Source organism: Heterodontus francisci, chromosome 47 (genome assembly GCF_036365525.1).
Source record: "Heterodontus francisci isolate sHetFra1 chromosome 47, sHetFra1.hap1, whole genome shotgun sequence".
Taxonomy (NCBI): domain Eukaryota; kingdom Metazoa; phylum Chordata; class Chondrichthyes; order Heterodontiformes; family Heterodontidae; genus Heterodontus; species Heterodontus francisci.
In genome coordinates, this window is record NC_090417.1 from 15,776,866 (window position 1) to 15,803,956 (window position 27,091).

At 44.2% G+C, this 27,091-nt stretch overlaps 1 protein-coding gene across 1 annotated transcript in view; it reads left to right on the forward strand.

The window, feature by feature from the left end:
* bin3 (bridging integrator 3) overlaps positions 1-27,091 on the forward strand; it is a 129,764-nt gene that overhangs the window by 52,937 nt on the left and 49,736 nt on the right. Inside the window, exon 6 of the mRNA XM_068023488.1 lies at positions 7,805-7,845. Within this exon, the coding sequence (XP_067879589.1) occupies positions 7,805-7,845 (41 nt within the window). The remainder of the gene's footprint in view (positions 1-7,804; positions 7,846-27,091) is intronic.

The following is a 27,091-nucleotide window of genomic DNA, read 5'->3' on the forward strand; positions in this document are numbered from 1 at the left end:
CGTGACTTGATTCACACTGAAGACATGACTGAATTTGAATGCCTTCTGAAGTAGCTTGGTTAACGTTGCATTTGTCGCAGTGAGCTTTGAAAGGCACACATCACCTTCAATGAAGGCTGTGGTTTCAAGTTCCACCCTACAGACTTGAGCACGTAATGTCGGGCCTGACGTTCCTGTGAAGCACCAAACATAGCACACGAATCAAGAGCAGGAGTAGGCCATTCGACCCCTCTAGCCTGCTCCGCCATTTGATAAGATCGTGGTTGATCTAACTGTGGCCTCAACTCTACTTCCCTGTCTATCCCTATACCCTTTGACTCCCCTATCAATCAAGAATCTATCTAACTGAGCCTTAAAAATATTCAATGACCCTGCTTCCACTGCTCTCTAGAGAAGAGGGTTTCACAGACTAACGACCCTCTGAGAACAAATTTCTCCTCATCTCTGTCTTAAATGGGAGACCCCTTATTTTTAAACTGCACCCCTCGTTCTAGTCTCTCCCATAGGAGAAACATCCTCTCAGCAACAAGTGCTGCACTGCTGAAGGTTAGACCTTGACCCGAGACCCTGTCTGCTCTCTCACATGGAGGTAATCCCAATATATGCGACCTTTTCAGGATCATGTATATCTTGAGAACAAATTTTAAAAAGTGTGCTATGGAATAACCTTAGAATGAATAGTGAAGTGTTTCATAGGTTCTATAAATGTAAGACGACAAGTAGAAATCATTGAAACCAGAGAAACATTATGGCACAGAAGGAGGCCATTCAGCCCATAGTGTCTGTGCCGGCTGAAAAAGCGAGCCGCCCAATCTCATCCCACCTTCCAGCACCTGGTCCGGAGCCTTTCAGGTTACAGCACTTCAGGTGCATGTCCAGGTACCTTTAAAAGAATTGAGGGTTTCTGCCTCCACCAGCGATCCTGACAGTGAATTCCAGACACCCACCACCCTCTCGTTGAAAATGTTTTTCCTCATGTCCCCTCTAATCCTTCTACCAATCACCTTAAATCTGTGCTCCCTGGTAATTGACCTCTCTGCTAAGGGAAACAGGTTCTTCCTGTCTACTCTATCTGGGTCCCTCATAATTTTATGCACCTCAATTAAGTCACCCCTCAGCCTCCTCTTCTCAGGAAAGCAACCCGAGCTGATCCAATCTTTCCTCATAGCTACAATTTTGAAGCCCTGGCAACATTCTTGTAAATCTCCTCTGTACTCTCTCCAGAGCAATTATGCCCTTCCTGCAATGTGATGACCAGAACTGTCCACAATACTCACTGTGGCCGAACCAGCATTTTATACAGTTCCAGCATTACATCCCTGCTTTTGTATTCTATACCTTGACCAATAAAGGAAAGCATTCCATATGCCTTCTTCACCACTCTATCTACTTGTCCAGCTTCCTTCAGGGAGCTCTGGACATGCATTCCAAGGCCTTTCACTTCTTCCAGCCCTCTCAATGTCCTCCCGTTTATTGTGTATTCCCTTGCATTGTTTTCCCTCCCCAAATGCATTATCTCACACTTCTCCAGATTGAATTCCATTTGCCACCTTTCAGCCCACTCAACCAAACCATTAATGTCATTCTGCAGTCCACAGCTATCTTCTTCACTATCAGCTACACGGACAGTTTTTGTGTCATCAGCAAATTCCCGATCATACCTCCCACATTGAAGTCCAAATCATTAATATATACCACAAACAGCAAGGGACCTGACACTGAGCCCTGTGCAACGCCATTGGAAACAGCTTTCCATTCACAAAAACATCCGTCGATTCCTACCCTTTTCTTCCTGTCTCTGAGCCATTTTTGGATCCAACCTTCCACATTCCCCTGTATTCCCTGGGCTTTCATTTTTCTGACCAGTCTGCCATGTGGGACCTTGTCAAATGCCTTAGTAAAATCCATGTAGACCACATCCACTTCACTACCCTCATCAATCCTCCTTGTTACTTCCTCAAAAAACTCAGTCGAGTTAGTAAGACATGACCTTCCCTTAACAAATCCATGCTGACTATCCCTGGTTCATCCATGCCTTTTTAACTGGCAGTTTATCATATGTCTCAGAATTGATTCTCATAATTTACCCACCACCGAGGTCTATAATTATTTGGTCTATCCCTCGCACCCATTTTAGACAATGGTACAACGTTCGCAGAATTCCAATTGTCTGGTACCTCTCCTGTATCTAGTGAGGATTTGAAGATGATCCTCGGCGCATCCGCTATTTCCTCCCTGGCTTCTTTTAACAACCTGGGATGTAATCCATCCGGCCCTGGCGATTTATCCACTTTCCAGAATGTCAGACCCTCCAGTACTTCCTCTCTCATTATGCTTATCGTATCTAATATTTCACACTCCTCCTCTTTAACTACAATGTCTGCATCATTCCTCTCCTTTGTGAAGACAGAGGCAAAAAACTCATTAAGAGCCCTGCCCACATCTTCTGCATCCACGCATAAGTTCCCTTGAACATCTCTGATCGGCCCTACCCTTTCCTTAGTTATCCTCTTGCTCTTAATGTACTGATGAAACATCTTCAAGTTTTCCTTGATTTTACCTGCTAATAACTTTTCATGTCCTCTCTTTGCTTTTCTAATTTTCTTTTTACCATCACCACTGCACTCTCTATACTCCTTTAGGCTTTCTAAAGTATTAAGACTTTTGTGATCATCATAAGCTTTCTTTTTCTGCTTTCTCTTAACTGTATGCTTCCAGATAAACAGGGGCTCTAGATTTGGCCGTAGAATCCTTTATCTTTGTGGGGACATGCCGACACTGTGCCTGTAGAATTTTGCTTTTGAATGCCTCCCACTGGTTTGTCACTGATTTTCCTTCAAGTAGCTGTATCCAGTCCACTTTCGCCAGATCACCTCTCAGTTTGGTAGAATTTAAGCTAAAACTTACTGTATTATGGTCACTATCTCCAAAATGGTCACTCGCTGCTACTTCATCCACTTGCCCAGCTTAATTTTCCAAAGACTAAATCTAGAATTGCGCCCCCTCTCGTTGGGCTTGTTATGTGCTGGTGAAAAAAGTTCTCTTGAATGCAGTTAGGAATTTTGTGCCCTCTGTGCCCTTCACACTGTTTGTATCCCAGTTGATATTTGGGTAGCTGAAATCCCCAACTATTATTGCCCTATCATTTTTGCACTCTGAAATTTTCCTACATATTTGTTCTTCTCTCCCCTTCTCACTATTTGGGGGTCTACAGTACACTCCTAGAAGTGTAGTACCCTTTTTTTTCTGAGCTCAACCCATATGACCTCATTTGATGATTCATTCATCATGTCATCCCTCCTCACAGCTGTTATTGATTCCTTAACCAATAATGCTATACTTCCTCCTTTTTTATCCTTCTCTCTATCCCGCTTGAAAACTCTAAATTCAGGGATGTTGAGCTGCCATTCTTGCCCCTCTTTAAACCAGGTTTCTGTGAGAGCAATGAGACTGTTTTGCCATGTGTCTATCTGTGTCCTCAGCTCATCGGCTTTATTTGCTGTCCTCCTTGCATTGAAATAAATACCCTTTAATACTGCCAAGTTCCTGTGCTGCACACTTTTTAGTCTTTGATTCTTCTGTCTTTCAGAGTCACTTGCTAATTTTCTGCCTCCCGTTTGCTGCCCTGAATTTGTCCTATCTGAATCTGTGCTCAGGTTCCCATCCCCCTGACAATCCAGTTTAAACCATCCCCAACAGCATGAGCAAATCTTCCTGCAAGAATATTTGTCCTAGTATGTTCAGATGCAGACCATTTGGCTTGTACAGGTCCCACCTTCCCCAGAACCGGTCCCAATGCCCCAGAAATCTGAAGCCCTCCCTCCTGCACCATCTCTCCAGCCACGCATTCATCTGGTGTATTCTCCTACCTCTACACACACTAGTACGTGGCCTTGGGAGTAATCTGGAGAGTATTACCTTTGAGGTCCTGCTTGCTAATCTCTTTCCTAACTCCCTTAACTCAGCCTGCAGGACCTTCTACCTCTTTCTTCCTCTCTTGTTGGTCCCAATGTGGACCATGGCCTCTGGCTGTGCATGCGTGCCCTCCAGAATGCCCTGTAGTCACTCGGTGATATCCATGACCTGTGCACCAGGGAGGCAACATGCCATCCTGGAATCACGTCTGCGACCACAGAAATGCCTATCTGTTCCCTTAACTATAGAATCCCCTATCACTATTGCTCTCTTGTCTTTTTTCCTCTCCTGTACTGACTTCTTGTCGCTGTGCTGGCATAGCCAGCATTTATTGTGACAGCTGAGGGTCCGATTCTCAGGCTCAGGACATATAGCTGCTTGAGTGCATGTGCAGAGCTCTGTCTGGATTGGGAATATGATGGCTGACTTGGTGATGGAACTGCACGAGCAATCTGGGTCAATGAGTTGCCTTTCCACCAGGGCAAGTTGTGAACTAAAATCATTTAAAAACTAGTAATTTTGTGGGTTCACATGAGAAAATGACCATGGAAGTTTCCAGATATAGTTCACCGATGTCCTTCAAGGAAGGGAAGGCACCACTCTACATCCTCTGGCTTGTGTGAGACCTCAGTTGCACAAAATATGGTTGACACTGATTACCAGCGGAGCAAATGGGGCTGGGCAAGAAATACTAACTTGAACAAGTAGAAAAAACTAAGTTGAGTAATGTAGAAATTACAGTATACAAGTAAGCCTTTTGGCCTAACCATTGTTGCTACCGTTTATCCTGCGCACGAGCAGTAATCCTAAACATATTCCCCTTTTCTTAAACCACCCAGCTGCCTGACAGTAGAATGTTGTCTTGCTTTCTGATCGTGCATTTCACAGCCTCATAACCTTCTGTGTATACAAAAAAATATTTCTCCTGTGCAGTCCTAAATCGCTTGCATTTAATCTTGTCTAAATGCCCCTTTGTTCTCGACCCTTCAATCATTGGAAACAGTCTGTCCCATCTCTTTTTGATTTTACACACCTCCATTAAATCAGCCTATAATCTCTGTGATTCTAATGATTTGCAAGTGTTTGTATTTCCTTGTCTTCATGTAGTGTGGAAACCAATACTGCAGCTGTGGTACTGAGGTCTTTCTCATTTCACTGTTCCATCTGAACTTGAAGATTCTGTACTTCTTGCCGTACAACCTAATATTTCATGGCAACATCAGTTCACATTCAAACTAGCACCTTTCATAGTGGCAAACATCCCAATGTACTTGAAACAAAATGGATTGTGCATGGAAAGCAGATATTAGGAGAGGTGCCTAACAGCTTGGTCAAAGGGGTGGGATTTTTAGACAGGTCTCAAAATGGATTGAGGTGGAGGAGTTTACAGAGGGAATTCCTGAGTCTGAGTCTCAGATGGCTGAAGGCTGCCAGGAGTGGGGGCGTATCAAGAGAAGGAGGGCTGTGCTGCACGGAAAGTTTGTGGAAAGGGGTTGTGGGACTTGGGGAGATACACAATACACTATTCACTATAGAGGATAGAAGTAACATCCCAGTATTAGCTGTAAGTCAGGAAATGGAAGGGATGGAGGAACTCACAATTACAATCACCAGGGAAGTGGTCTTGAACAAATTATTGGAGCTGCCGGCTGACAAGTCCGCGGGTCCTGATGGACTTCAGCCAAGGGTGTGAAGAGAAGTGTCTAGTGAGGTAGTTGATGCGTTTTAATTTTCCAAAATTCCTTAGATTCAGGAAGGTTCTGTTAGATTGGAAAATAGTGAATGTAACTCCTTTATTCAAAAAGGAAGGGACACATAAAGCAGGAAACTACAGGCCAGTTCGCTTAACATCTGTCTTAGGGAAAATGTTGGAAGCCATTGTTAAAGAGGTTATAGCAAGGCACTTAGAAAAATTCAAGATAATCAGGCAGAGTCAACATGGTATTATGAAAGGGAAATCATGTTTAACCAATTTATTGGAGTTCTTTGAGGGAGTTATATGTGATGTGGATGAAGGGGAACTGGTGGATGTATTGTACTTAGATTTTCAGAAGGCTTTGACAAGGTGCCACATCAAAGATTATTGCAGAAAATAAAAACTCATGGTGTTGTTGCTAACATATTGACATGGATAGAAGATTGGCTGGCTAACAGGAAACCGAGAGTCGGCATAAATGGGTCATTTTCTGATTGGCAAGATGTAATGAGTGGTGTGCCACAGGGATCTGTGCTGGGGCCTCAACATTTTACAATTTATATAAATGACTTAGATGAAGGGACCGAAGGTATGTTTGTTAAATGTGCTGATGACACACAAAGATAGGTAGGAAAGTAAGTTGTGAAAAGGACATAAGGAGGCTGCTAAGGGATATAGTTGGTTTGGTGAGTGGGCAAAGATCTGGCAGATGGAGTATAATGTGGGAAAATGTGAAATTGTCCATTTTGGCAGGAAGAATGAAAAAGAAGCAGATTATTTAAATGGTGAGAGATTGCAGAGCTCTGAGATGCAGAGGGATCTCGGTGGCCAAGTGCACAAATCGCAAAAGGTTAGTATGCAGGTACAGCAGGAAATTAGGAAAGCTAATGTTAAACAATGTTATTGTTTATCATGAAGGGAATTGAATACAAAAGTAGGGAGGTTATGCTTCAGGGCATTGGTGAGACAACATCTGGAGTACTGTGGCCAGTATTGGTCTCCTTATTTAAGGAAGGATGGAAATGCGATGGAGGCAGTTCATACTGGACTAATACCTGGAATGGGCGGGCTGTCTTCCGAGGAAAGATTGGATCGGCTAGGCTTGTATCTGCTGGAATTTCGAAGAGTAAGAGGCGACTTGATTGAAACATGTAAGATCCTGAGGGGTCTTGACAGGGTGGATGTGGAAAGGATGTTTTCCCTTGTGGGAGAATCTAGAACTCGGGGAATAAGGGGTCATCCATTTAAGACAGAGATGAGGAGAAATTTTTTCTCTGAGGGTCGTGAGTCTTTGGAATTCTTTTCCTCAAAAGGCAGTGGAAGCAGAGTCTTTGAATATTTTTAAGGCAGAGGTAGATAGATTCTTGATAAGCAAGGGGATGGAAGGTTATTGGGTGTAGGTGGAAATGTGGAGTAATCAGTTCAGCCATAAACTTATTGAATGGAGGAGCAGGGGTGAGGGGCCGAGTGGCCTACTGCTCCTCCTAATTGGTATGTTTGCACAAAGATGAGGAGGGCTGAGGTCCTGGGGGGATTTAAACATGGAGATGACATTTTAAAATTTGTTGTCTTGGATAATTCATGGCCTTATCCACTTGAAGTGTTCTTTTTCATGGCCTGTGAACTGGAATCCCCAAATTCCTCTTTCCAACATCACCCAGTTCCCCTCCACCATTCAAATGATAATTATTTCCACCTTGCTGAATGAAAAATGGCTGCCTTGTTTGACTGCATAACCCTTGTTGCTGGAAAATAATTCATGTTATTGAAAATGATTTGGGACTTTGAGCCATCACAATGGCTAAATTGGAATGGGCCACATTTTACTTTTGTGTCGAATCACTGGCCAGGTATTCTCCCCGTGCCCCTTCAGAAATGTGAGCAGTCCAACGAGGTGTCAAGAGGGCTCTTATCAGTTATCTTCTCCTTTCTCTGCTGTAATGATGTTCAAGAACATTCCCAGATCTTATGATGTGCAAGGTGGTCAAGTGTAAAACTTGGAAGTTGTTTGAATTGTCCCGTGCATTTTGGATAAAAGTTATCAAGAATGCAGAACAGTGGAACAACCCAGTTTGTTTCTATCCTTACTCAGTCATACTGTAGCCCATGTTTCACTTATTATGTATAAGTTGCACTTCATATCAGAGTTCAGTATGCTTAATTTATGCTAAGTATCCTGTGTTTCTTCATTAGGTCAATCAGATTCAGAAAACAGCCATTGAACCCTTGAAAAAGTAAGTCCAGCAGCTCAACAGCTAAGTGTTCTTTTTTGCTGAATCTCGGTTTGGGTCATTTATTTCACAGAGGTGAATGAACTGTGTATGCAGCAGAAGCAGTGAAAGCTTTGCTGGGATGTTGTTGGATGCCACCTGCAACTGGTTGGCCGCGGCTTGTTTGGTCAGATTGACGTTGATAAATGGGCAGAGAAGGCCAGAAGAACTTGGGGACTGAGCAAGTGTCTTAATAAGCTGGAGAAACTTTCAGACACAAGCAACACGACAACACAGGTGCCATGGCTAGCAACCATTTGTTGAACACTTGGGAGTGGGAGGTGAAGGAAATAGATGAGGGGGTGAGCTTGGAGTTTCTAGGAGATGAATCAGCTCAATGAGTGAGAGTCACAAGCCCAGCAAATCTGAGTCAGAAAGATCCTTGTCTAGTCCCACCGAACACCAAAATGAGAAACTGATTTTGCCAACAACCTCCCCTCCCCACTCCCCCACGTCCCCTGACCTCACATTGCAAACTTATCCATAGCCAGTTTGATTCTCAGGCAGTTGGGTCAAGTGTATCGAAATAGGCTTTGGCGGGGAAGCTGAGAAGGATTGCCAGTTATTTGCAGTTCAAAGTGAAGTTGAAATTCTTGCACTCAACATTCAGCCCCTCAATTTATTATTTTGAGAAGAAAGAAAAATCCTGTGAACATATCAAAGTAAAATATGGGAATGGAATCAGGACCCATATTTGGGATGTGGAAAGGCCTGCATGATTATTTTGTTGCCAGCTCTCGGCATTCTCCGCTCCGCTCAATAGATTTCTGATTCCAGTCTTGCTGGAGTGAAGCTCCCTTTTTCGAGCTTGCTACCTGGGGATTTGTGGGGAAGCAAGACTGGAACAAATCCCGGAGCCCAGTAGAAATCTGTTTTGGAAGGCAACAGTGTATGCTTCTTGACTGCACTCGCTCTTTCCAAACTTGATTTTTCACGGGGAAATTTCAGCAAGCCGGTCCCATTACCAGAAGTCATTTTCAGTCGTGGACATCAAATAATCTCCTTCGATCCTTCACAAACTTGTTTCTTGCCAAAGATATCCATTTAGATTTCCAAAGATATCCAATTAAGATTTCTTCAGTGATCACTGAGCTCAGCTGAACAAGAATCTGTCTCCCACACACACAAAATACTGTTTCACAAAACTGACAATTATTTTGTCTCTTTGCTTCCTCACACACAAAATAAAAATTTCAGACCAGCTCTTTCATGCCATCAACCTGCCAAGCAAGGGAAGTGAAAATAACACAAGTTTTCAGGCTCGGACCAGTGCAAAGGGAAATGCACTATTGGTCACTGAGCAGCATTTAATCAGATAGCATTTTTATAAGATGACTTTCTCCAGTTATCCTCTGTCAAATATTGTTGAGGATGCAGCATTTGTAGTTTAGTGCAATAAACATAGGCCTCAAACAATTGGGAGTGTGCCATGCAGATTGACAAACAAACATCCCAGAAGCCGATTGGCATTGTGATTTATCATCCTGATCACCTGTTGTACAACTGTTCGGATCTTGTTTTATTTGGCTACGTGACTGTAGTTTGACTCACAGCTCGTGCTCTCGCCTCTGATACACAAAGTATCCCTCAAGCAATTAACACAAAAATGAAGCTGATATTTGAGCACAATGCTGAAGTCATGCTGTATTGTTGGAGGAGCTGTTCTTGGCTCAGGTGTTAAACCATGGCACTGTCTGCCTGTTTGGATGTTTTTTTTCATTCATTCACGGGATGTGGGCGTCGCTGGCCAGGCCGGCATTTTTTGCCCATCCCTAATTGCCCTTGAGAAGGTGGTAGTGAGCTGCCTTCTTGAACCGCTACAGTCCTTGGGGTGTAGGTACACCAACAGTGCTGTTAGGAAGGGAGTTTCAGGATTGTGACCCAGCGACAGTGAAGGAACAGCAATATAGTTCCAAGTCAGGATGGTTTGTGGCTTGGAGAGGAACTTGCAGTTGGTGGTGTTCCCATGCGTTGCTGCCCTTATCTTTCTAGGTGGTAGAGGTCACGGGTTTGGAAGGTGCTGTCGAAGGAGGCTTGGTGAATTTCTGCAGTACATCTTATAGATGTTACACTCTGCTGCCACTGTGCGTTGGTGGTGGAGAGGGTGAATGTTTGTGGATGGGGTGCCAATCAAGCGGGCTGCTTTGTCCTGAACGGTGTTGAGCTTTTTGAGTGTTGGAGCTGCACCCATCCAGGCAAGTGGAGAGTATTCCATCACACTCCTGACTTGTGCCTTGTAGATGGTGGACAGGCTTTGGGGAGTCAGGAGGTGAGTTACTCGCCGCAGGATTCCTAGTCTCTGACCTGCTCTTGCAGCCACGGTATTTATATGGCTACTCTAGTTCAGTTTCTGGTCAATGATGACCCCCAGGATGTTGATAGTGGGGGATTCAGCGATGGTAATCCCATTGAATGTCAATGGGAGATGGTTAGATTGTCTCTTGTTGGAGATGGTTATTGCCTGTCACTTGTGTGGCATGAATGTTACTTGTCACTTAGCAGCCCAAGCCTGGATATTGTCCAGGTCTTGCGGCATTTCTACACGGACTGCTTTAGTATTTGAGGAGTCGCGAATGGTGCTGAACATTGTGCAATCATCAGCGAACATCCCCACTTCTGACCTTATGATTGAAGGAAGGTCATTGATGAAGCAGCTGAAGATGGTTGGGCCCAGGACTCGACCCTGAGGAACTCCTGCAGTGATGTCCCGGAGCTCAGATGATTGACCTCCAACAACCAAAACCATCTTCCTTTGCGTTAGGTATGACTCCAACCAACGAAGAGTTTTCCCCCGATTCCTATTGACTTCAGATTTGCTCGGGCTCCTTGATGCCATACTCGGTCAAATGCTGCCTTGATGTCAAGGGCAGTCACTCTCACCTCACCTCTTGAGTTCAGCTCTTTTGTCCATGTTTGAACCTAGGTTGTAATGAGGTCAGGAGCTGAGTGGCCATGGCGGAACCCAAACTGAGTGTCACTGAGCAGGTTGTTGTCAGCAAGTGTCGCTTGATGGCACTGTTGACAACACCTTCCATCATTTTACTGATGATTGAGAGTTGACTGATGGGGCAGTAATTGGCCGGTTTGGACTTGTCTTTCTTTTTCTGAACAGGACATACCTGGGCAATTTTCCGCATTGCTGGGTAGATGCCAGTGTTGTAGCTGCACTGGAACAGCTTGGCAAGGGGCACGGCCAGTTTTGGAGCACATGTCTTCAGTCCTGTTGCTGCAATGTTGTTAGGACCCTTGCCTTTGCTGTATCCAGTATGTTCATGACCCCATGGTTTGAGGAAGAGCTGAGTTCCTCTGATGTCCAAACCAGTATTCCTCTGTCAATCACAGGCGATATTCTCCTCTTCATTTCCATGACAGAAGTTCCTGAACTTGAAGTAACTTCGTGCTTTGAGGTGTTTGTGAGGAAAGTGATGAGATGCAGTATTAATTCAAGCTTTCCTTTCTTGGTGGACTTTCCTTTTAGTTGGGTAACCAAAAAAAGGAAAGGTAGAAGGAAAGAAAGGCAGGCATTTATTGAGTGCCTTTCATGACCTGCTCACATCCAAAGTGGTTTACAACCAGTCGAGCACTTTTGAAATATAGTCACTGTTCTAAGGTCGGTGACTATACTTCGGAAGTACTTCATTAGCCATAAAGTGCTTTGGCACATTCTGAGGTTGTAAATGCACGTCTTTCTTTTCTTCTCGCTTTTATTTGTTTGGTACAATAAAGCAAGCAACATATATTTGTGAAGAGGTAATGAGACAAAAAATAATGATTCTTGAAACATTCCAAAATAAAATGAACCTCTAATTTAAATCTAAGATAATTTCATTTTGTGTTCTCTCCAAACTCAACTTGTATTTGCAGCAAAATGCAGTCTCCTTTGGCAGACCTGCAGTAGCTACTATCAGAAACGTATGCCCGCATGCACTCTGAGAATCAGTAACTTGCAACAGGATTCAAACTTACCCTATCATTGAGCTTTTCAGCACGAGGGCGGCTCAGTGGCGCAGTGGTTAGCACCGCAGCCTCACAGCTCCAGCGACCCGGGTTCAGTTCTGGGTACTGCCTGTGCGGTAAGTTTGCAAGTTCTCCCTGTGACTGCGTGGGTTTCCGCCGGGTGCTCCGGTTTCCTCCCACAGCCAAACACTTGCAGGTTGATAGGTAAATTGGCCATTGTAAAGGCCAAAGGTGGGGATGTGGTAGGGAATATGGGATTCATGTAGGATTAGTATAAATGGGTGGTTGATGGTCGGCACAGACCCGGTGGGCCGAAGGGCCTGTTTCAGTGCTGTATCGCTCTATGACATCTATGAGGGGGCCATGTACCAGGCGCCTGCCTGACCACCATGATCGGTGGAAAAGCATCACTCTGGTGCAATGCATCGCTCAGGCCAAAACGACAGACTGAATTTATTTCCAGTAATTAAGATCAGACAGAAGTGAAAACAGCACAAAAATAACAGTACAAAGACTGAGTCATTCTTCAAGTCTGGTTGAAGCAAGTCTTTTGGAGTATATTCCCTTTTATTAGCTTCCTGATGTGTTTGTACCTGGCTGAAGGAATATGTTTGCCTTCCCAGTGGAGCTCAGATGTTGCCTTCGAAACAAATAAAAGTGTGCGAGACGAGAATATGTAGCCGGCATTAGACCTTTGGATAAGAAGCTGTTGTTCAAGCCAGATCAAAGAGACCATGATGAAGCAAACGACATGAAGAATTTCCATCGACAACTGACATCGGCATTGTATGTCTCATTAGTGCCTTGATGAGGCATAATCTAACTAACAACTAACAGTCCACATCCTGTCTGATCTGCAAATCAGATCCCCCAACTCCAACAGATCATTCAAGTCATAATGAAATTTTTCATTTGTATCCAGATGGACTTCTCCTATTGTCGGACGTGATAGAATTGTTCATGTGTAGACTGTCTTGGGAAAGGTTTTTTTAATATTAGCTGGAGTTGTTTTGAAATTCTGTACCTCATGTTCAGATCATCCCCTGCCCCATGTCCTCACTCATTGTTATCTCGTTAACCTCTTCCAACTCAAAACTGGACGTCCATGAGGTGCTGTGGGCCATCAGCAGCAGCAGAATTGTATTCAACCACAATCTGTAACCTCATGGCCCGGCATATCCCCCACTCTGCCGTTACCATGAAGCCGGAAGACCAACCTTGGTTCAGTGAAGAGTGCAGGAGAGCATGCCAAACATGTGCAAGCAGCATGCGATAGACAGAGCTAAGCGATCCCAGAAACAACGGATCAGATCTAAGCTCTGCAATCCTGCCACATCCAGTCGTGAAAGGTGTCATCAACGTGCTCAGCAATAACCTGCTCAGTAACGCTCAGTTTGGGTTCTGCCAGGGCCAATTGGCTGCTGACCTCATTTCAGCTTTGGTCCAAACATGGACAGAAGAGCTGAACTCCAGAGGTGAGGTGCGAGTGATTGCCCTTGACATCAAGGCAGCATTTGACTTGAGTATGGCATCAAGGAGCCCTACTAAAATTGGAGTCAGTGGGAATCGAGGAAAACTGTCTGCTGGTTGGAGCCTTAGCAAGCACAAAGGAATGTCTGGTGGAATGACTGAAATAGTCACTCGACACCTTCGATCTGTAGTTCAATCACCAAGCAGTCTTTATTTTTTACACCGGCGGGGAGATAACCTCTGCTAGTCAAACCATGAGGTTTCTCCACTGAGACAAAGAACCATGCGATATTTATACCTCGCATTACATCATGATGCATCATTTCAAACTTATCCAATCACATTTAAAACGCATACACAGTGGTTTTCAACTTCTCCATTCGCAGCCAAGACATATACACTTCAGCTCCGTCCATTCTACTGTTTGTTATCAACTCTAATGCTGACTTCTTTGTTTAAACAGCTCGAAGCTTACGATGTTTAAATGTCCCCCTTCAGGAAGGTGGTTGTGGTTGTTGGAGGTCTATCATCTCAGCCGTCAGGGATAATGGGGTTGTCCCATGACGAGAGGCTGAGTAAATTGGGCCTGTATTCTCTGGAGTTGAGAAGAATGAGAGGCGATCTATTTGAGATATACAAGATTCTGAAAGGGCTTGATAGGGTAGAAGCTGAGAGATTGTTCCCACTAGTCAGGGAATCTAGAACACGGGGACACAGTCTCAGGATCAGGGGCCAATCATTCAGGACTGAGATGAGGAGAAATTGCTACAAATGGTTGTGAATCTTTGGAATTCTCTACCCCAGAGGGTTGTGGATGCTTCATCATTGATGATATTTAAGGCTGGGATCGATTTTTGGTCTTGCATGGAATCAAGGGATATGGAGAGTGGGCAGGAAGCCCAAGATCAGCCATCATGGTATTGAATGGCGGAGCAGTCTCGTTGGGCCTTATGGTCCACTTCTGCTCCTATTTCTTGTGTTCTTGTGTCCCAGGACATCACTGCAGGAGTTCCTCAGGGTAGTGGCCGAGGCCCAACCACCTTTAACTGCTTCATCAATGACCTTCCTTCACTCAGAAGGTCAGAAGTGGGGATGTTCGCTGATGATTGCACAATGTTCAGCACCATTCGTGACTCCTCAGATACTGAAGCAGTCCGTGTAGAAATGCAGCAAGACCTGGACAATATCCAGGCTTGGGCTGCGAAGCAGCAAGTTAACATTTGTGCCACACAAGTGCCAGGCAATGCCCATGTCCAACAAGAGAGAATCTAACCATCTCCCCATGACATTCAATGGCATTACCATCACTGAATCCCCCACCCTCAACATCCTGGGGTTTATCATTGACCAGAAACTGAACTGGACCAGCCAAATAAATACTGTGGCTTTTAGAGCAGGTTAGAGGACAGTAATTCTGCACCAAGTATCTCACCACCTGACTTCCCAAAGCCTGCCCACCATCTACAAGGCACAAGTCAGGAGTGTGATGGAATATTCTCCACTTGCCTGGATGTGTGCGGCTAAAACAACATTCAAGAAGCTCGATACCATCCAAGACAAAGCAGCTCGATTGATCTGCACCCCATCCACCACTTTCAACATTCACTCCCCCATCGCGCACAGTGGCGGCAGTGTGTACCATATACAAGATGCACTGCAGCAACGCACCAAAGCCCCTTCGACAACACCTGTCAAACCCGTGACCTCTGCCACCTAGAAGGACAAGGGCAGCAGATGCATGGGAACAACACCACCTGCAAGTTCCCCTCCAAGCCACACACCATCCTGACTTGGAACTATATCGCTGTTCCTTCACTGTCGCTGGGTCAAAATCCTGAACCTCCCTTCCTAACAGCACTGTTGGTGTTCCTACACCCCAAGGCCTGCAGTGGTTCAAGAAGGCAGCTCACCACCACCTTCTCAAGGGCAATTAGGGATGGAAAATAAATGTTGGCCTTGCCAGCGATGCTCACATCCCCTGAACAAGTTAAAAAAAATCCTCTGAGATCTCTGCACTCCTCCAATTCTGGCTGTTGTGCATCCTCGATTTTGATCGCTGCTTCATGGCCATGCCTGGGCCCTAAGCTCTGGAATTGCTTCCCTGATAAACTGTTCTGCCACTCTTGCACGCTCTTCTCCCTTAGGACCAAGCTTTTGGTCACTTGTCCAAATGGACCATAATTTGCAGTTGAAACAATATTGAAGCTCCTGGCCCTCAGCTTCATTAAAACGCACGTGGTGCAGCAACATCATACATGGGCCAGATGTGTGAATATTGAAAAGTTGCTGAGAGTTGAAGCACTGCACCATTACTTTGAAGAAATCTGCTCCTCGCTGTCTGCCTCACTGTTGCAATGCATTGACTGTGTCAAATTGTTGTATTTCTGCCGTTGATCCAAGTTAAACTCACTACAGGAAGTCATCCATGTCAATCCAAGTATACTTTTAGCGTCACGATGACGGTTATCTTCTGTCAGGCAACTCTCTGGCACTGAAAATTAACTGCTACCAGTGTGGAGTCCCAGTTGTTCAGCTTTGAACAGTTTGGAGATTTTGAAATAAAATTAAAACAAAAAATAAATGTTTTCTTACTTTTCCTCCTTGTCTTTTTTTACTTTCTCATTCCAGTCAGTCTTTCTCACTCACTACTTTGCGTTCTTTACCTGATGTGACGATGAATTCATCCATTCAAATTTCAAGTTTTTTCTTCGACCTTGCGCTGTTAATTTTGCAGTCCTTCAAACTGTTTGATTCAGGAGATACACGGTCGCTTGCCCTGTTCACTCAGATCCCAGGTTCCGGGTTTACCTCGTTGTGAAGCTCACACTTGAAACAAGTTGCCACAACAACCAAAACTTAGATTTAATCAAGTCTTTAACAGAATAAAATGTATCCAGACCCTTCACAGGAGTGTTATCAGACAAAATTTGACATCAACGACATGAGCGCAGATTAGGGTCGATGACCAAAAGATTGGTAAAAGCTAGGTTTGCCATGCAACAAATTCAAAAACGTCAACGTGCAAGTTTAAGTCCAAGTCACAGCAGATATTGTTAGATGCTTTGCCAAAGCAAATTATGGCGCATAATTTCCTTCTGTGGTTTGCTGTCAGATGGTGTTTGATTATGCTCCTGCACTTTGTGATGTTCAGGGCTTCAGATAAATGTTGATGCCTCTCAGTATTGTTTCTGGATTATTTTTAATAGGTTTAAATTGTCAGAGTTGCTGCATATTCTCCTGTGCCCTGATATCTCTCTCTCTCTCTCACACTCACTCTCGGACATTGACTGAGCTCAGACCATGGCAAGTTTTTGAGGGCCAGGCTAGATTGAAACATATAAATACTCTGCAACAATGCACTCTGAAATTCCAACGTAATGAAAGAATACAAGGTCCTGTCCTCCATCAACACCAGTGAGTTTACATCTTATACTCCAGGCTGGATTCTGAAAAAAAGATGCATTTGCGGATGACACAAATCTAGGTGGGAATGTGAGGTGTGAGGAGGATGCAAAAAGGCTTCGAAGGGATTGAGACAGGCTCGGTATGTCGGCAAGAAGATGGACCATAATGTGGAAAAATGTGAAATTGTCCACTTGGGATGGCAAAAAACAGAAATGCAGAGTATTTCTTAAATGGTGAGAAATTGGGAAGTGTTGATGTCCAAAGGGAACCTGGGTGTCCTTGTTCATGAGTCACTGAAAGCTAACATGCAGGTACGGCAAGAAATTAGGAAGGCAACTGATATGTTGGCCTTTCTTGCACGAGGATTTGAGCACAGCAGTAAAGATGTCTTGCTGCAATTGTAGAGTCTTGGTGAGACTGCACCTGGAGTATAGTCTACAGCTTTGGTCTCCTTACTGAAGGAAGGATCTACTTGCCATTGAGGGAATGCAAAGAAGGTTCACCAGACTGATCCCTGGGATGTCTGGGCCTGTATTCTCTTGAGTTTAGAAGCATAAGAGATGATCTCATTGTTACATACAAAATTCTTACAGGGCTTGACAGGGTAGATACAGGAAGGATGTTTCCCCTGGCTGGGTGTTCTAGAAGTAGGGGATACAGTCTCAATAAGAGGTAAGCCATTCAGGACTGAGATGAGGAGGAATTTCTTTACTCAGAGGGTGGTGAATCTGTGGAATTCTCTACCACAGAGGGCTGTGGAAGCTCAGTCATTGAGTATATTCAAGACAGAGATAGATAGATTTCTAGATATTAAGGATATCAAGCGTTATGGGGACAGTGCGGGAAAAAGGTGCTGAGGTAGGAGATCAGCCACAATCTTGTTGAATGGCAGAGCAGGGTCGATGGGGCTGAATGGCTACTTCTGCTCCTATTTGCTATGTTCTTTTGTTTCTATATAGATAGAGCCTTTCAAATCGTCAGGACTTTCCAAAGTGTTTCACAGTGAATGAATTACTTCTGAAGTATAGTCATTGCGAGTTTGTGGGTTAATCTGCCAGCCAATTCGTGCACAGCAAGCTCTCTCAAACAGCAATCGAATAAATGAGCAGTTTGTCTGCTCTTGATGGTTTTGTTTGACTCATGCTCAGTTCTATCACCCTGAAAATAACAGCACTTCACTGATGACCGTTTCATTCAGAGGTGCAGCAAGATTGCGCTAAAAGAGCTGTTCAGGTTGTGTTTTCTCAGATGACGTGAAGATGCAGTTCCATTGCCCAACAGATGAAGACTCAAAGCACAATTCATTGCTTGCTTGGGTCATGGCATCAGACTTTCATTGATAGATAGCAGTGTGAGCATTTGTAAATCATGTGTATTCGGCTTGGAGAAAAAGGAGAATCGGTTCGTCAGACTTCAGCAGAAGTTATCATAGAGGAGTGCTAAGGGAAGACACTGATCAATTCTTCAGTCAAACAGAGAAAATGAAGCAGAAAAGTTCAGTAGATTAAAGATTGTCAGGGAGAAGGAAACCAGAGTAAGAATGGGTGAATGAAGATAAAGGAGAACCCTAAAATATTTACTTCACATTCTCTGACTAGAGTGAAGCAGAAAAGTACTTCCTGGTTCTAAAGCAAGGTCTTTCAAGTTTTAGGAAGTTCGAATAATACAGAGCTATGATAGTACATCTGTCAATGATTCATTTTGGAGGGTTAGTTGTGTTTTCAAAACTGATCAGACTATTGCAAAATGAAGGCATTACTTCCCAAGCTTTTCGTAATGAGGCAGCAGGGTGTACAAAAGGCTTGGTCTGTCCTTAATATGTGGTTGTCATTGTACCTCAGCTGTTGGAGTTTGCTTGTTATCACTTCTACGTCAGCCTTTCCTTCTCACAAGTCCTGTGCCACACACCTTCCTGTCTGTGCTTCCCCTGAACCACAGGAAAATGCAGGGGAGAGATGATAGCCAAGTCTTTGTGTTATCTGCCCTTGTTTACGAATTATGCTTGTTTGCACACCACCCTCCAGTGTTCATAATTCACCTCATTGTCTTTTTTTCGTACTTTCTGACTAACTGTGTTGAAGCTCTCAAGGTTGTTTATTGATGTCCTGTGGTATTGCCTGTCAGTAGTTGGGTGGGAGTATGAGCACTGGTTTATGACTGACAGGCAATGAGGCATTGCTGTAGTAGCAGATGGAGTGCACATATTGCTGCTTTTTCCTGTTTGTCAACATTCTGTTGGGAGCTGAAAGGAGCTCTAATGATTGGTCAACTGCTTGGGTCATTCAGGGAGGAAATTGTGACATGAGCCGAGGAAGCCGGAGCAGTTTGAGGAGTGGGAATAAGCTGAAGGAACTTGCAGACAGAACACAAGACTGCAACATGGCTCTCGTGACTTGTAACCATTTATTGAACTCCAAGAAGTTTGGGGGTGGCATCGGTGGGGGAAGGAAGATAAATGACCATGGAGTTTCTTGGAGATGATCCATCCATATTGTCTTGTCGTCAGTACTTGAGGCTTTACCAAAGATCAGCTTTGGATATGTTTGCGATTGCTTGTGTTTCTTAGTTCTTCGTAAACACGAGTAGACCCCAGTGGATTTGGCTGCATTCCAGCAGTAGTGTCATTTTACTGTGGGCCCTGAATGCAGTGTCGTCTCTCACCCAGGCACAGATACTGGTAAGGAACTGGCAAAGACTTGAAAGCCATTTGCTTTTTCTTGTGCACTTGCATACATGCTGCTGCTGGAGGCTGACAGCAGCATTGGATTTCCGAGCGCAGACTGTTGCACTCGTACCAAGTTTCATTCCATCTCTTGCGGTCGTCTCCAGTTTGTTTTTAAGGTCATTGATCCGGGCCTTTACTGTGTCCTGGATGTAAGATTCTAACACCGTGCCAACGTTGCTGACAGTGTTTCTGAGAGATTCTGCAGCAGTTTGAGCACTCTGTGTGGCGACTGTATTTGCTATAGATTTCAATTCTGTTGTTTTGAGCCGCATAATCAACACTTGTGAGAAAGAATCGTCACTGCATGACAGTGGTTAATTTGAAGAATGCTGCTCGAAGATTGTATGAAGGACACAGACCAGCTTGCATTGTCCTGTCCATTGAAATAAGTCATTTGTTCAGTCTTGCATGCTTGGGAACTTGGATCTATTTTGTTTGTATTTGTCCCTTTCATTTCCGCTTTCTCTCTCTCTCTCTCAAAATTTATTATGTATTGTGATAAAATAAGACTATTTTGTACCTGGTGATAATTGTAAATCTTTACTGAGTTGCACATGCCTCAGAAGTCCAATAAATTCCCTGCTCTTGTTCTTTCCTTGTTAATCTTTCCTGTCTTCTCTGTACATTTTCTTTGCTCATTCGTTGACAAGTCAGGAGATCATGTCTGAAGTTCAGTGAACGGATTCACATTTCCCTTTCATTCAGCCTTTTTTTTTCATAAAAAAAGTACTGCAAGCAGAGCCTCACATTCAAAACCACTTGGCCGGAACAGACTGGTTTCAATTTTCACTTCCTGGTGGGTGGACGTTTGTAGGATCACTTTGGGGACAGCAGGCATTCCGAAAAGCTGTTGAAATATCCGATACCCGCTCTCTCTCAGTTAGCTTGTGCTTGATTTAAAGCTTGAGATTACACATCTGTTGTGAGGAAGAAACTGTTACATGACGTCGGCTGCGGAATGCATGATGTAATCATGAATTCTCTCCATAAGTCTGTATATTAGCATATTGGTCTTGGAGACTTCAGGGCATTCTTGTAACCTGAATAACTGTCTGTATAATGATTTTCACAGTTTTTCGATTTATCTGCCTCTGCCCCACCGGTTAATGAGCTTTATTCTTTTCCATATACTGTCAAAACTTTAACCTGTCGATGACTGAAGCGTTTTCACTCCCCAAAATTATATCTTTTTTAAAAAAAACTTTCCATTCTGAGGTTGCGGACACAGCAATATTCTGCGGCTCCTTACGTTTTCACAGCTGGGGGATAGTGTGTACTCAGGGTGGAACCTCAATGACAGGAGAAACCTGGAATTGAAGTATTTTAAATTCACCCAAAAGGGCAGGATCAATGCAATAATTGTAACAGGAACCCACAAGTCTTGTTGAGAAATATTTATTTCACGCCTCACGTTTGCACAATTTTATTTAAAGAAAATATTATTCCCCTCTTAAGGTGTTTGCAATCAACGCAGAATGTTAGAGAGTGGGCAGATGTTAGGTTCTGCGGCCAGTGCTGCATTCGGATGAAGTGATGTGAATCAGAAATACTGCTCCAAGTGAAAGTTATAGTACAGGGCTTAATGGGTGAAGACATAGCCAAGTAGAGTGGCACAGTTCGAGATTAAGAACGTAAGCTAGAGGGTGTGAGTACAAATCCCTCGTAAAATCTGGGAAGAAAAGCTGGCAGTAGTGATCATGAAACTGTGAATCTGTTGTTAAAAACCCAAATGAGTTATTCGTGCCCTTGAGGGAAACCTGTCGAGCTTACACAGTCTGGCCTATATGTGAGTTACGATGAACAAAATACTGAGTTGAGTCTAACTGCTGCCAGTAATCGCACCTTCTCCTCATGGCCTGCAGCGGCTCGAGAAGAAGAAGTCCTGTCACCACCACCTCGGTGCAACAAGTGGGTGGGCAATCAATAGTGGCCTTACAAGTGATGCCAGAGAATGAATGACTAAAAAGTGCTTGTCAGGTGCTTGTCGCTTTGACTCCTCAGTCTTAGATGCAATACCTAACCCTCGGTGTGACATAAATAAAAGCAAAATACTGCGGATGCTGGAAATCTGAAACAAAAACAAGAAATGCTGGAATCACTCAGCAGGTCTGGCAGCATCTGTGGAAAGAGAAGCAGAGTTAACTTTTCGGGTCAGTGACCCTTCCTCGGTGTGACATGACAGCTTCAGAGGCTTGGATCTGAGAAACCAAGGTCAAGCTTGGGTAACCACTTGTGTTGGCTGTTGGGTGTGGCTAAGACTGGGCTCAAGGGGGTCTGCTATCAGGAGAGTCTACCAACAGCCACTGCCTCAGTTGGCAGATGGAGAACAGTCACTAGCGGAGAAACCACAGTAAGACTCTGGGAAAGAATGGGAGAAAAAGGAGATGTGTTTGAGTAAAACGGATGCTTTGGCCTCTGATTTTCCTTGATTCCGTTTAGCAGTTGTGCCTTCCCTGAGCTAGCTGTGGGGGGAACCCGCATTCATTGTTTAAGCGTGCTGCTGTACCATTGTTCAGTGCAACTGTTCTGCTGTGGATTTAAGAAAAAAATCTGCTGTCGCTTGCTACCACAATCCCTGTCTGAGCTTCTCGGTGACAGCTTCTGATTCCTTTTCCCCCCTCGCTTGCTATTATCCGAATCAGTGCCGGTAAAACTGTCAGAAGGCAAAATTCAGGCTTTGATCAGCGATTCTGAAAGCCAGAAATCCCTTCATTTTGATATTCACTGCTGTCAGAGATATTGAAATGAGTTCAGTTATGTTGCTACTTGGGATGCGATGTCACTAAGCAACAAGTTATCAGCTAATTGGCAGCTATTCGCTCTGTCTGTGGATTTTTAAAAAATCCTTCCGTGGCAAAAAATAAGGATGTCGGTCAACTCAACACCAATCACAGCTTATTTATTGAAATAAGTTAGAGGACGGAAATGTTCTTACGATTGGTGCTTCCTGATGTATTTCTTGTCCTGAAAGCAGCTGCAAGAGGGAAAGAATTGTTTTCATTCTTGTTGAACTTGTGAAGGAGAAAATAAATGTCAGGGATGTGGGGAATGGGACGAAATGGATTGCTCTTGGAAAGGGCGGATGCAGACTGGATGGGTGGAATGGTAGCTTCCTGTGCTGTTCTCATCTCTGATTCTCAAATGGAAGCGTTCAGCCAGTTAGCTCTTTTATTGGGAGGTTGAAGACTGCAATATCCAAATGATGTCTGGCAAAATGAGTGAAATGAAAAACACACCTTTTCACGCCCACTTGCGTGCCACACACGTGGTGTGCCCACACGGAATGCTTGGCGGAATGCTTTAACGTTTCATTCCTGTAGCACTTTAATTCGCTGTAAAGCCCTTTGGCAGTCCCTGAGCTTGTGGAAGCCACCTTTTAAATACAAGTTCTTTCTAACTCCATGCTTATCTGAGACGTTGGAATTCTTTGTCTATAGTCCCAGTTCTGCAACAGAATTAAAGGTGTAATTAAAGCTTGAAACCTATCAGGCAGCAATAGTTCATATAAAAGTTAGAATTGCTTATTTTGGCTGGTCTGATGGTGCACACTTCCACAACAGCATGGAATTGGGTAACTTTGCCTTTTTCTGATCAACTTTCTTACACCTGGGGGGACAGAAATATTGTATCTGATTGTTAAGAATAATATGCCACATTTAACAATAGGTAAATGCTTCTGTGTGTCAGAAACTGACTTATTAATGTCACCCCTCACGGGTTGAATGCATCCATTTTTATTTTGGGAAGCATGAAGCCTTGTTTCGAATTCCTTGTCCTGAAAAGCGATGACCTGAAATTGTTAAAGAGTCATAGAGCTAGACAGCACAGAAACAGGCCCTTCGGCCCACCGTGTCCATGCTGGCCATCAAGCCTATCTATTCTAATCCCATTTTCCAGCACTTGGCCCGTAGCCTTGTAGGCTATGGCGTTTCAAGTGCTCATCTAAATACATCTTCAATGTTGTGAGGGTTCCTGCCTCTCCCACCTCTTCAGGCAGTGAGTTCCAGATTACAACCACCCTCTGGTTGAAAAAATCTTTCCTCAAATCTCTCCTAAACTTCCTGCCCCTTACCCTAAATCTATGCCCCCTGGTTATTGACCCCTCCGCTCAGGGAAAAAGTTTCTTCCTATCTACCCTATCTATGCCCCTCCTAATTTTCTATACCTCAATCAGGTCCCCTCTCAGCCTCTCTGCTGGAAGGAAAATAACCCTAGCCTATCCAGTCTCTCTTCTACAAGTCATCAGGCTCCAAAGGAAACAGACCTGAAAAGCACTCCCATGTTGGACTTAAGTGGCTTCTTGTCAAATGACCATGCAATCGCAGGAGGTGTAAGACCTGCTTTTTACCTCCTCTGTGCTCGCCATCCAAGGCCCCAAACACGCCTTCCAGATGAAGCAGCGATTTACTTGTTCTTCAGTGAAGTATACTGTATTCGCTGCTCACGAGGCCTCTACATTGGGAGACCAAACGTAGATTGGGAGTCCGCTTTGCAGAACACCTCTGCTCAGGCAGAAAGCATGACCCCGAGCATCCGGTTGCCTGCAATTTCAACACCCCCTACCCCCACTCTCATGCCCACATTTCTGTCCTTGGCCTGCTGCAGTGTTCCAGTGAACATCAACGCAAGCTCGAGGAGCAGCACCTCATCTTTCCATTAGACACTCTATCACCTTGTGAACTCCACAGTCAGTTCAGCAATTTCAGAGCATGACTGGCTTTTTTTCTCTATTTTTCTATTTCTTTTTTGCTTTTCTTTTCTTTTTTCACCATGTTCCTGTTTTTCATGGTTGGTGCTTTTGTGCAGAGTTGTTCATTATTCTGCCATTAACACTCTCTGTGGACTAATGCTTTGTCTTTCACCACAAGCATTAACACTCTCTTTGCCTTTATCCCATGACATGTTTGTGATTTAATCTATCCTACCCTCTGCCCTATCACACACCCCTTTTGTTCTCATACCCACCAAACCACCCCTGTCCCCACCTTCACTTGCTTAAAACCCAATTCTTTTCAAACCTTTGCCAGTTCTGATGAAAGGTCAGAGACCTGAAATGTTAACTCTGCTTCGCTCTCCACAGATGCTGCCTGACTGGCTGAGGATTTCCAGCACTTGGTGTTTTTATTTCAGATTTTCAGCATTTGCAGTATTTTTCTTTTAATCTTGTCAAATGAACTTTGCAAGAGGAATTTCTTCCAAGCCAGATGGATCAAAATCTTTGGAAAGGGGCACAAGCAGAATACCTGACATGCCTGGAAACCTGAAGTAAAACAGCAGGTCAGGCAGCTGCTGTGGATAGAGAAGCAGAATTCATCTTTCAGCTCAGATACCTTTCATCAGAGCTGGAAGACTCGTAATTAACAGGTTGAAGCAAGCACAGAACCAGTGAAAAGTGGGGACCGACAGGGCAGGAATGAATAAAGGGAAAGGTCTGTGATAGGATGGAGGGTTGGAGTGATTAAATGACAAAGGAACAAGGGGCAATATGGAATCTTGACAGAGTTGAGTGTGCATTGACTTGCTTGGGAAGAGATCTGGGACATGGTAAAGGCTTGTTTTGATGGGGTTGGGAGGGGGGAAATCCCCAATTTGAACCACTATGAATGATGCCTGCAGTTCCTCACTTTCCCTTTCACCACCTTTATAGGATTTGAGTTTCATGTTCTCAAGTGTCGGAGGACCAAGCTTGGTAACAGCCAGCTGGAGACAGTGAATGGATATTTGCTGAGTGAGTCCTCCCACTTATCATTGATGGAGCACATTGCAAGTGTATTTGGCAGATTAATCTCTCTCTACTTGACCGAAACAGAGGTTTACAGGGTCTTTTCACTGCAGCGGATTAACAGTGTTATTATCACTAGAATGTAGTAATTTATATATTGTCAAATTGTAAGAGCTAGATGCAGGTCTCTAATTATGGGGTCAGTAAATCCACACCCTTCAAGAGAGAGAAGCTACCTCCATTCCCGTGGTTAAGCATTCTGTTGTGTCGTAATCAGCAATTGCTGTCTCAACACTTGATACAGGAGTCTCTCTTTGGCCTCCTTATCTTGAGAGAAAATGGGTAAGCGCCTGGAGGTGGTCAGTGGTTTGTGAAGCAGCGCCTGGAGTGGCTATAAAGGCCAATTCTAGAGTGACAGGCTCTTCCACAGGTGCTGCAGATAAAATTGGTTGTCGGGGCTGTTACACAGTTGGCTCTCCCCTTGCGCCTCTGTCTTTTTTCCTGCCAACTACTAAGTCTCTTCGACTCGCCACACTTTAGCCCCGCCTTTATGGCTGCCCGCCCGCTCTGGCGAACGCTGGCAACTGACTCCCACGACTTGTGATCAATGTCACAGGATTTCATGTCGCGTTTGCAGACGTCTTTAAAGCGGAGACATGGACGGCCGGTGGGTCTGATACCAGTGGCGAGCTCGCTGTACAATGTGTCTTTGGGGATCCTGCCATCTTCCATGCGGCTCACATGGCCAAGCCATCTCATGCGCCGCTGACTCAGTAGTGTGCATAAGCTGGGGATGTTGGCCGCCTCGAGGACTTCTGTGTTGGAGATACGGTCCTGCCACCTGATGCCAAGTATTCTCCGGAGGCAGGAATGAATTGAGACGTCGCTCTTGGCTGACATACGTTGTCCAGGCCTCGCTGCCATAGAGCAAGGTACTGAGGACACAGGCCTGATACACTCGGACTTTTGTGTTCCAGGAGTAACTCCTTAAATTAAACAAAGATAACAGAGTCTTAATATAAATTTGTAGAAAGGTTCCTTTTCTGAAGTAGGGATCAGAGGCTCATCAGACGTCTTGTACCATGTGAATAAGTTGGGTAAATGGGTGCGATCTCAGAATACTCTGCCGAGGGCATTGGGATTACTTTGTGTAAAGTCAATTCGGCACAGGGCAAAAAAAACCAACATTTTGACTGCATCCCTTCTCCCGGGGAGTAGAAGATCTCTCTTGTTGCTGGACATCTGTCAATTTTGGTGCCTCCTGACTGAAAAAGACACATTTGGAAGATATATGTAGCTGAAGGATCCTTTACTAATTCCAGGAAGTGAGGTTTGGCAGCGATTCCAAATCTGATCTTAATTGTCATCCCAACATCTTGATTCAGGACCATCCCTGCTTGGGTCCTTGCTGGCACAGAACTTGTAACGCTGGAATGATTATTGATGACTTGGGAGGCTCCTGATCTCTGTTGATGATAATAGTAATCCACTTGAGACAGCTCAGCAGAACATTCTCACTGAATTGGGCCTTGTCTGCCTTGTTTTTGGATGGGCCGAAATGTGAATATTTCAACTTGGAGGTATTTTAAACTTTTCTTTTCCTGGACTTTGCGGGGGGATGTAATTTTAGTTGGCAGTTCTTCCCCTTTTCAGAGGAATACTACACATCAGACATTCAGTGTATCAATAGGTTTTCATTGTAATCCCACCATCTTTATAATGGCTCCTGCAAGATCAAGGATCGAAGCAAAATTTAACATGTGTAAAAAATAATCAGCAGCATATTGAATTAATTTGGCAAGTTTAATAATCTGAGTTTATTGTCAAAGAAACAACTTGAATTTGTATCACACTTTTCACACTCTCAGTGCTTTTTAGCTTTTGAAGTGCAGTCACTATGAGACTGTGAAAGAAGCAGCAATTTGCACACA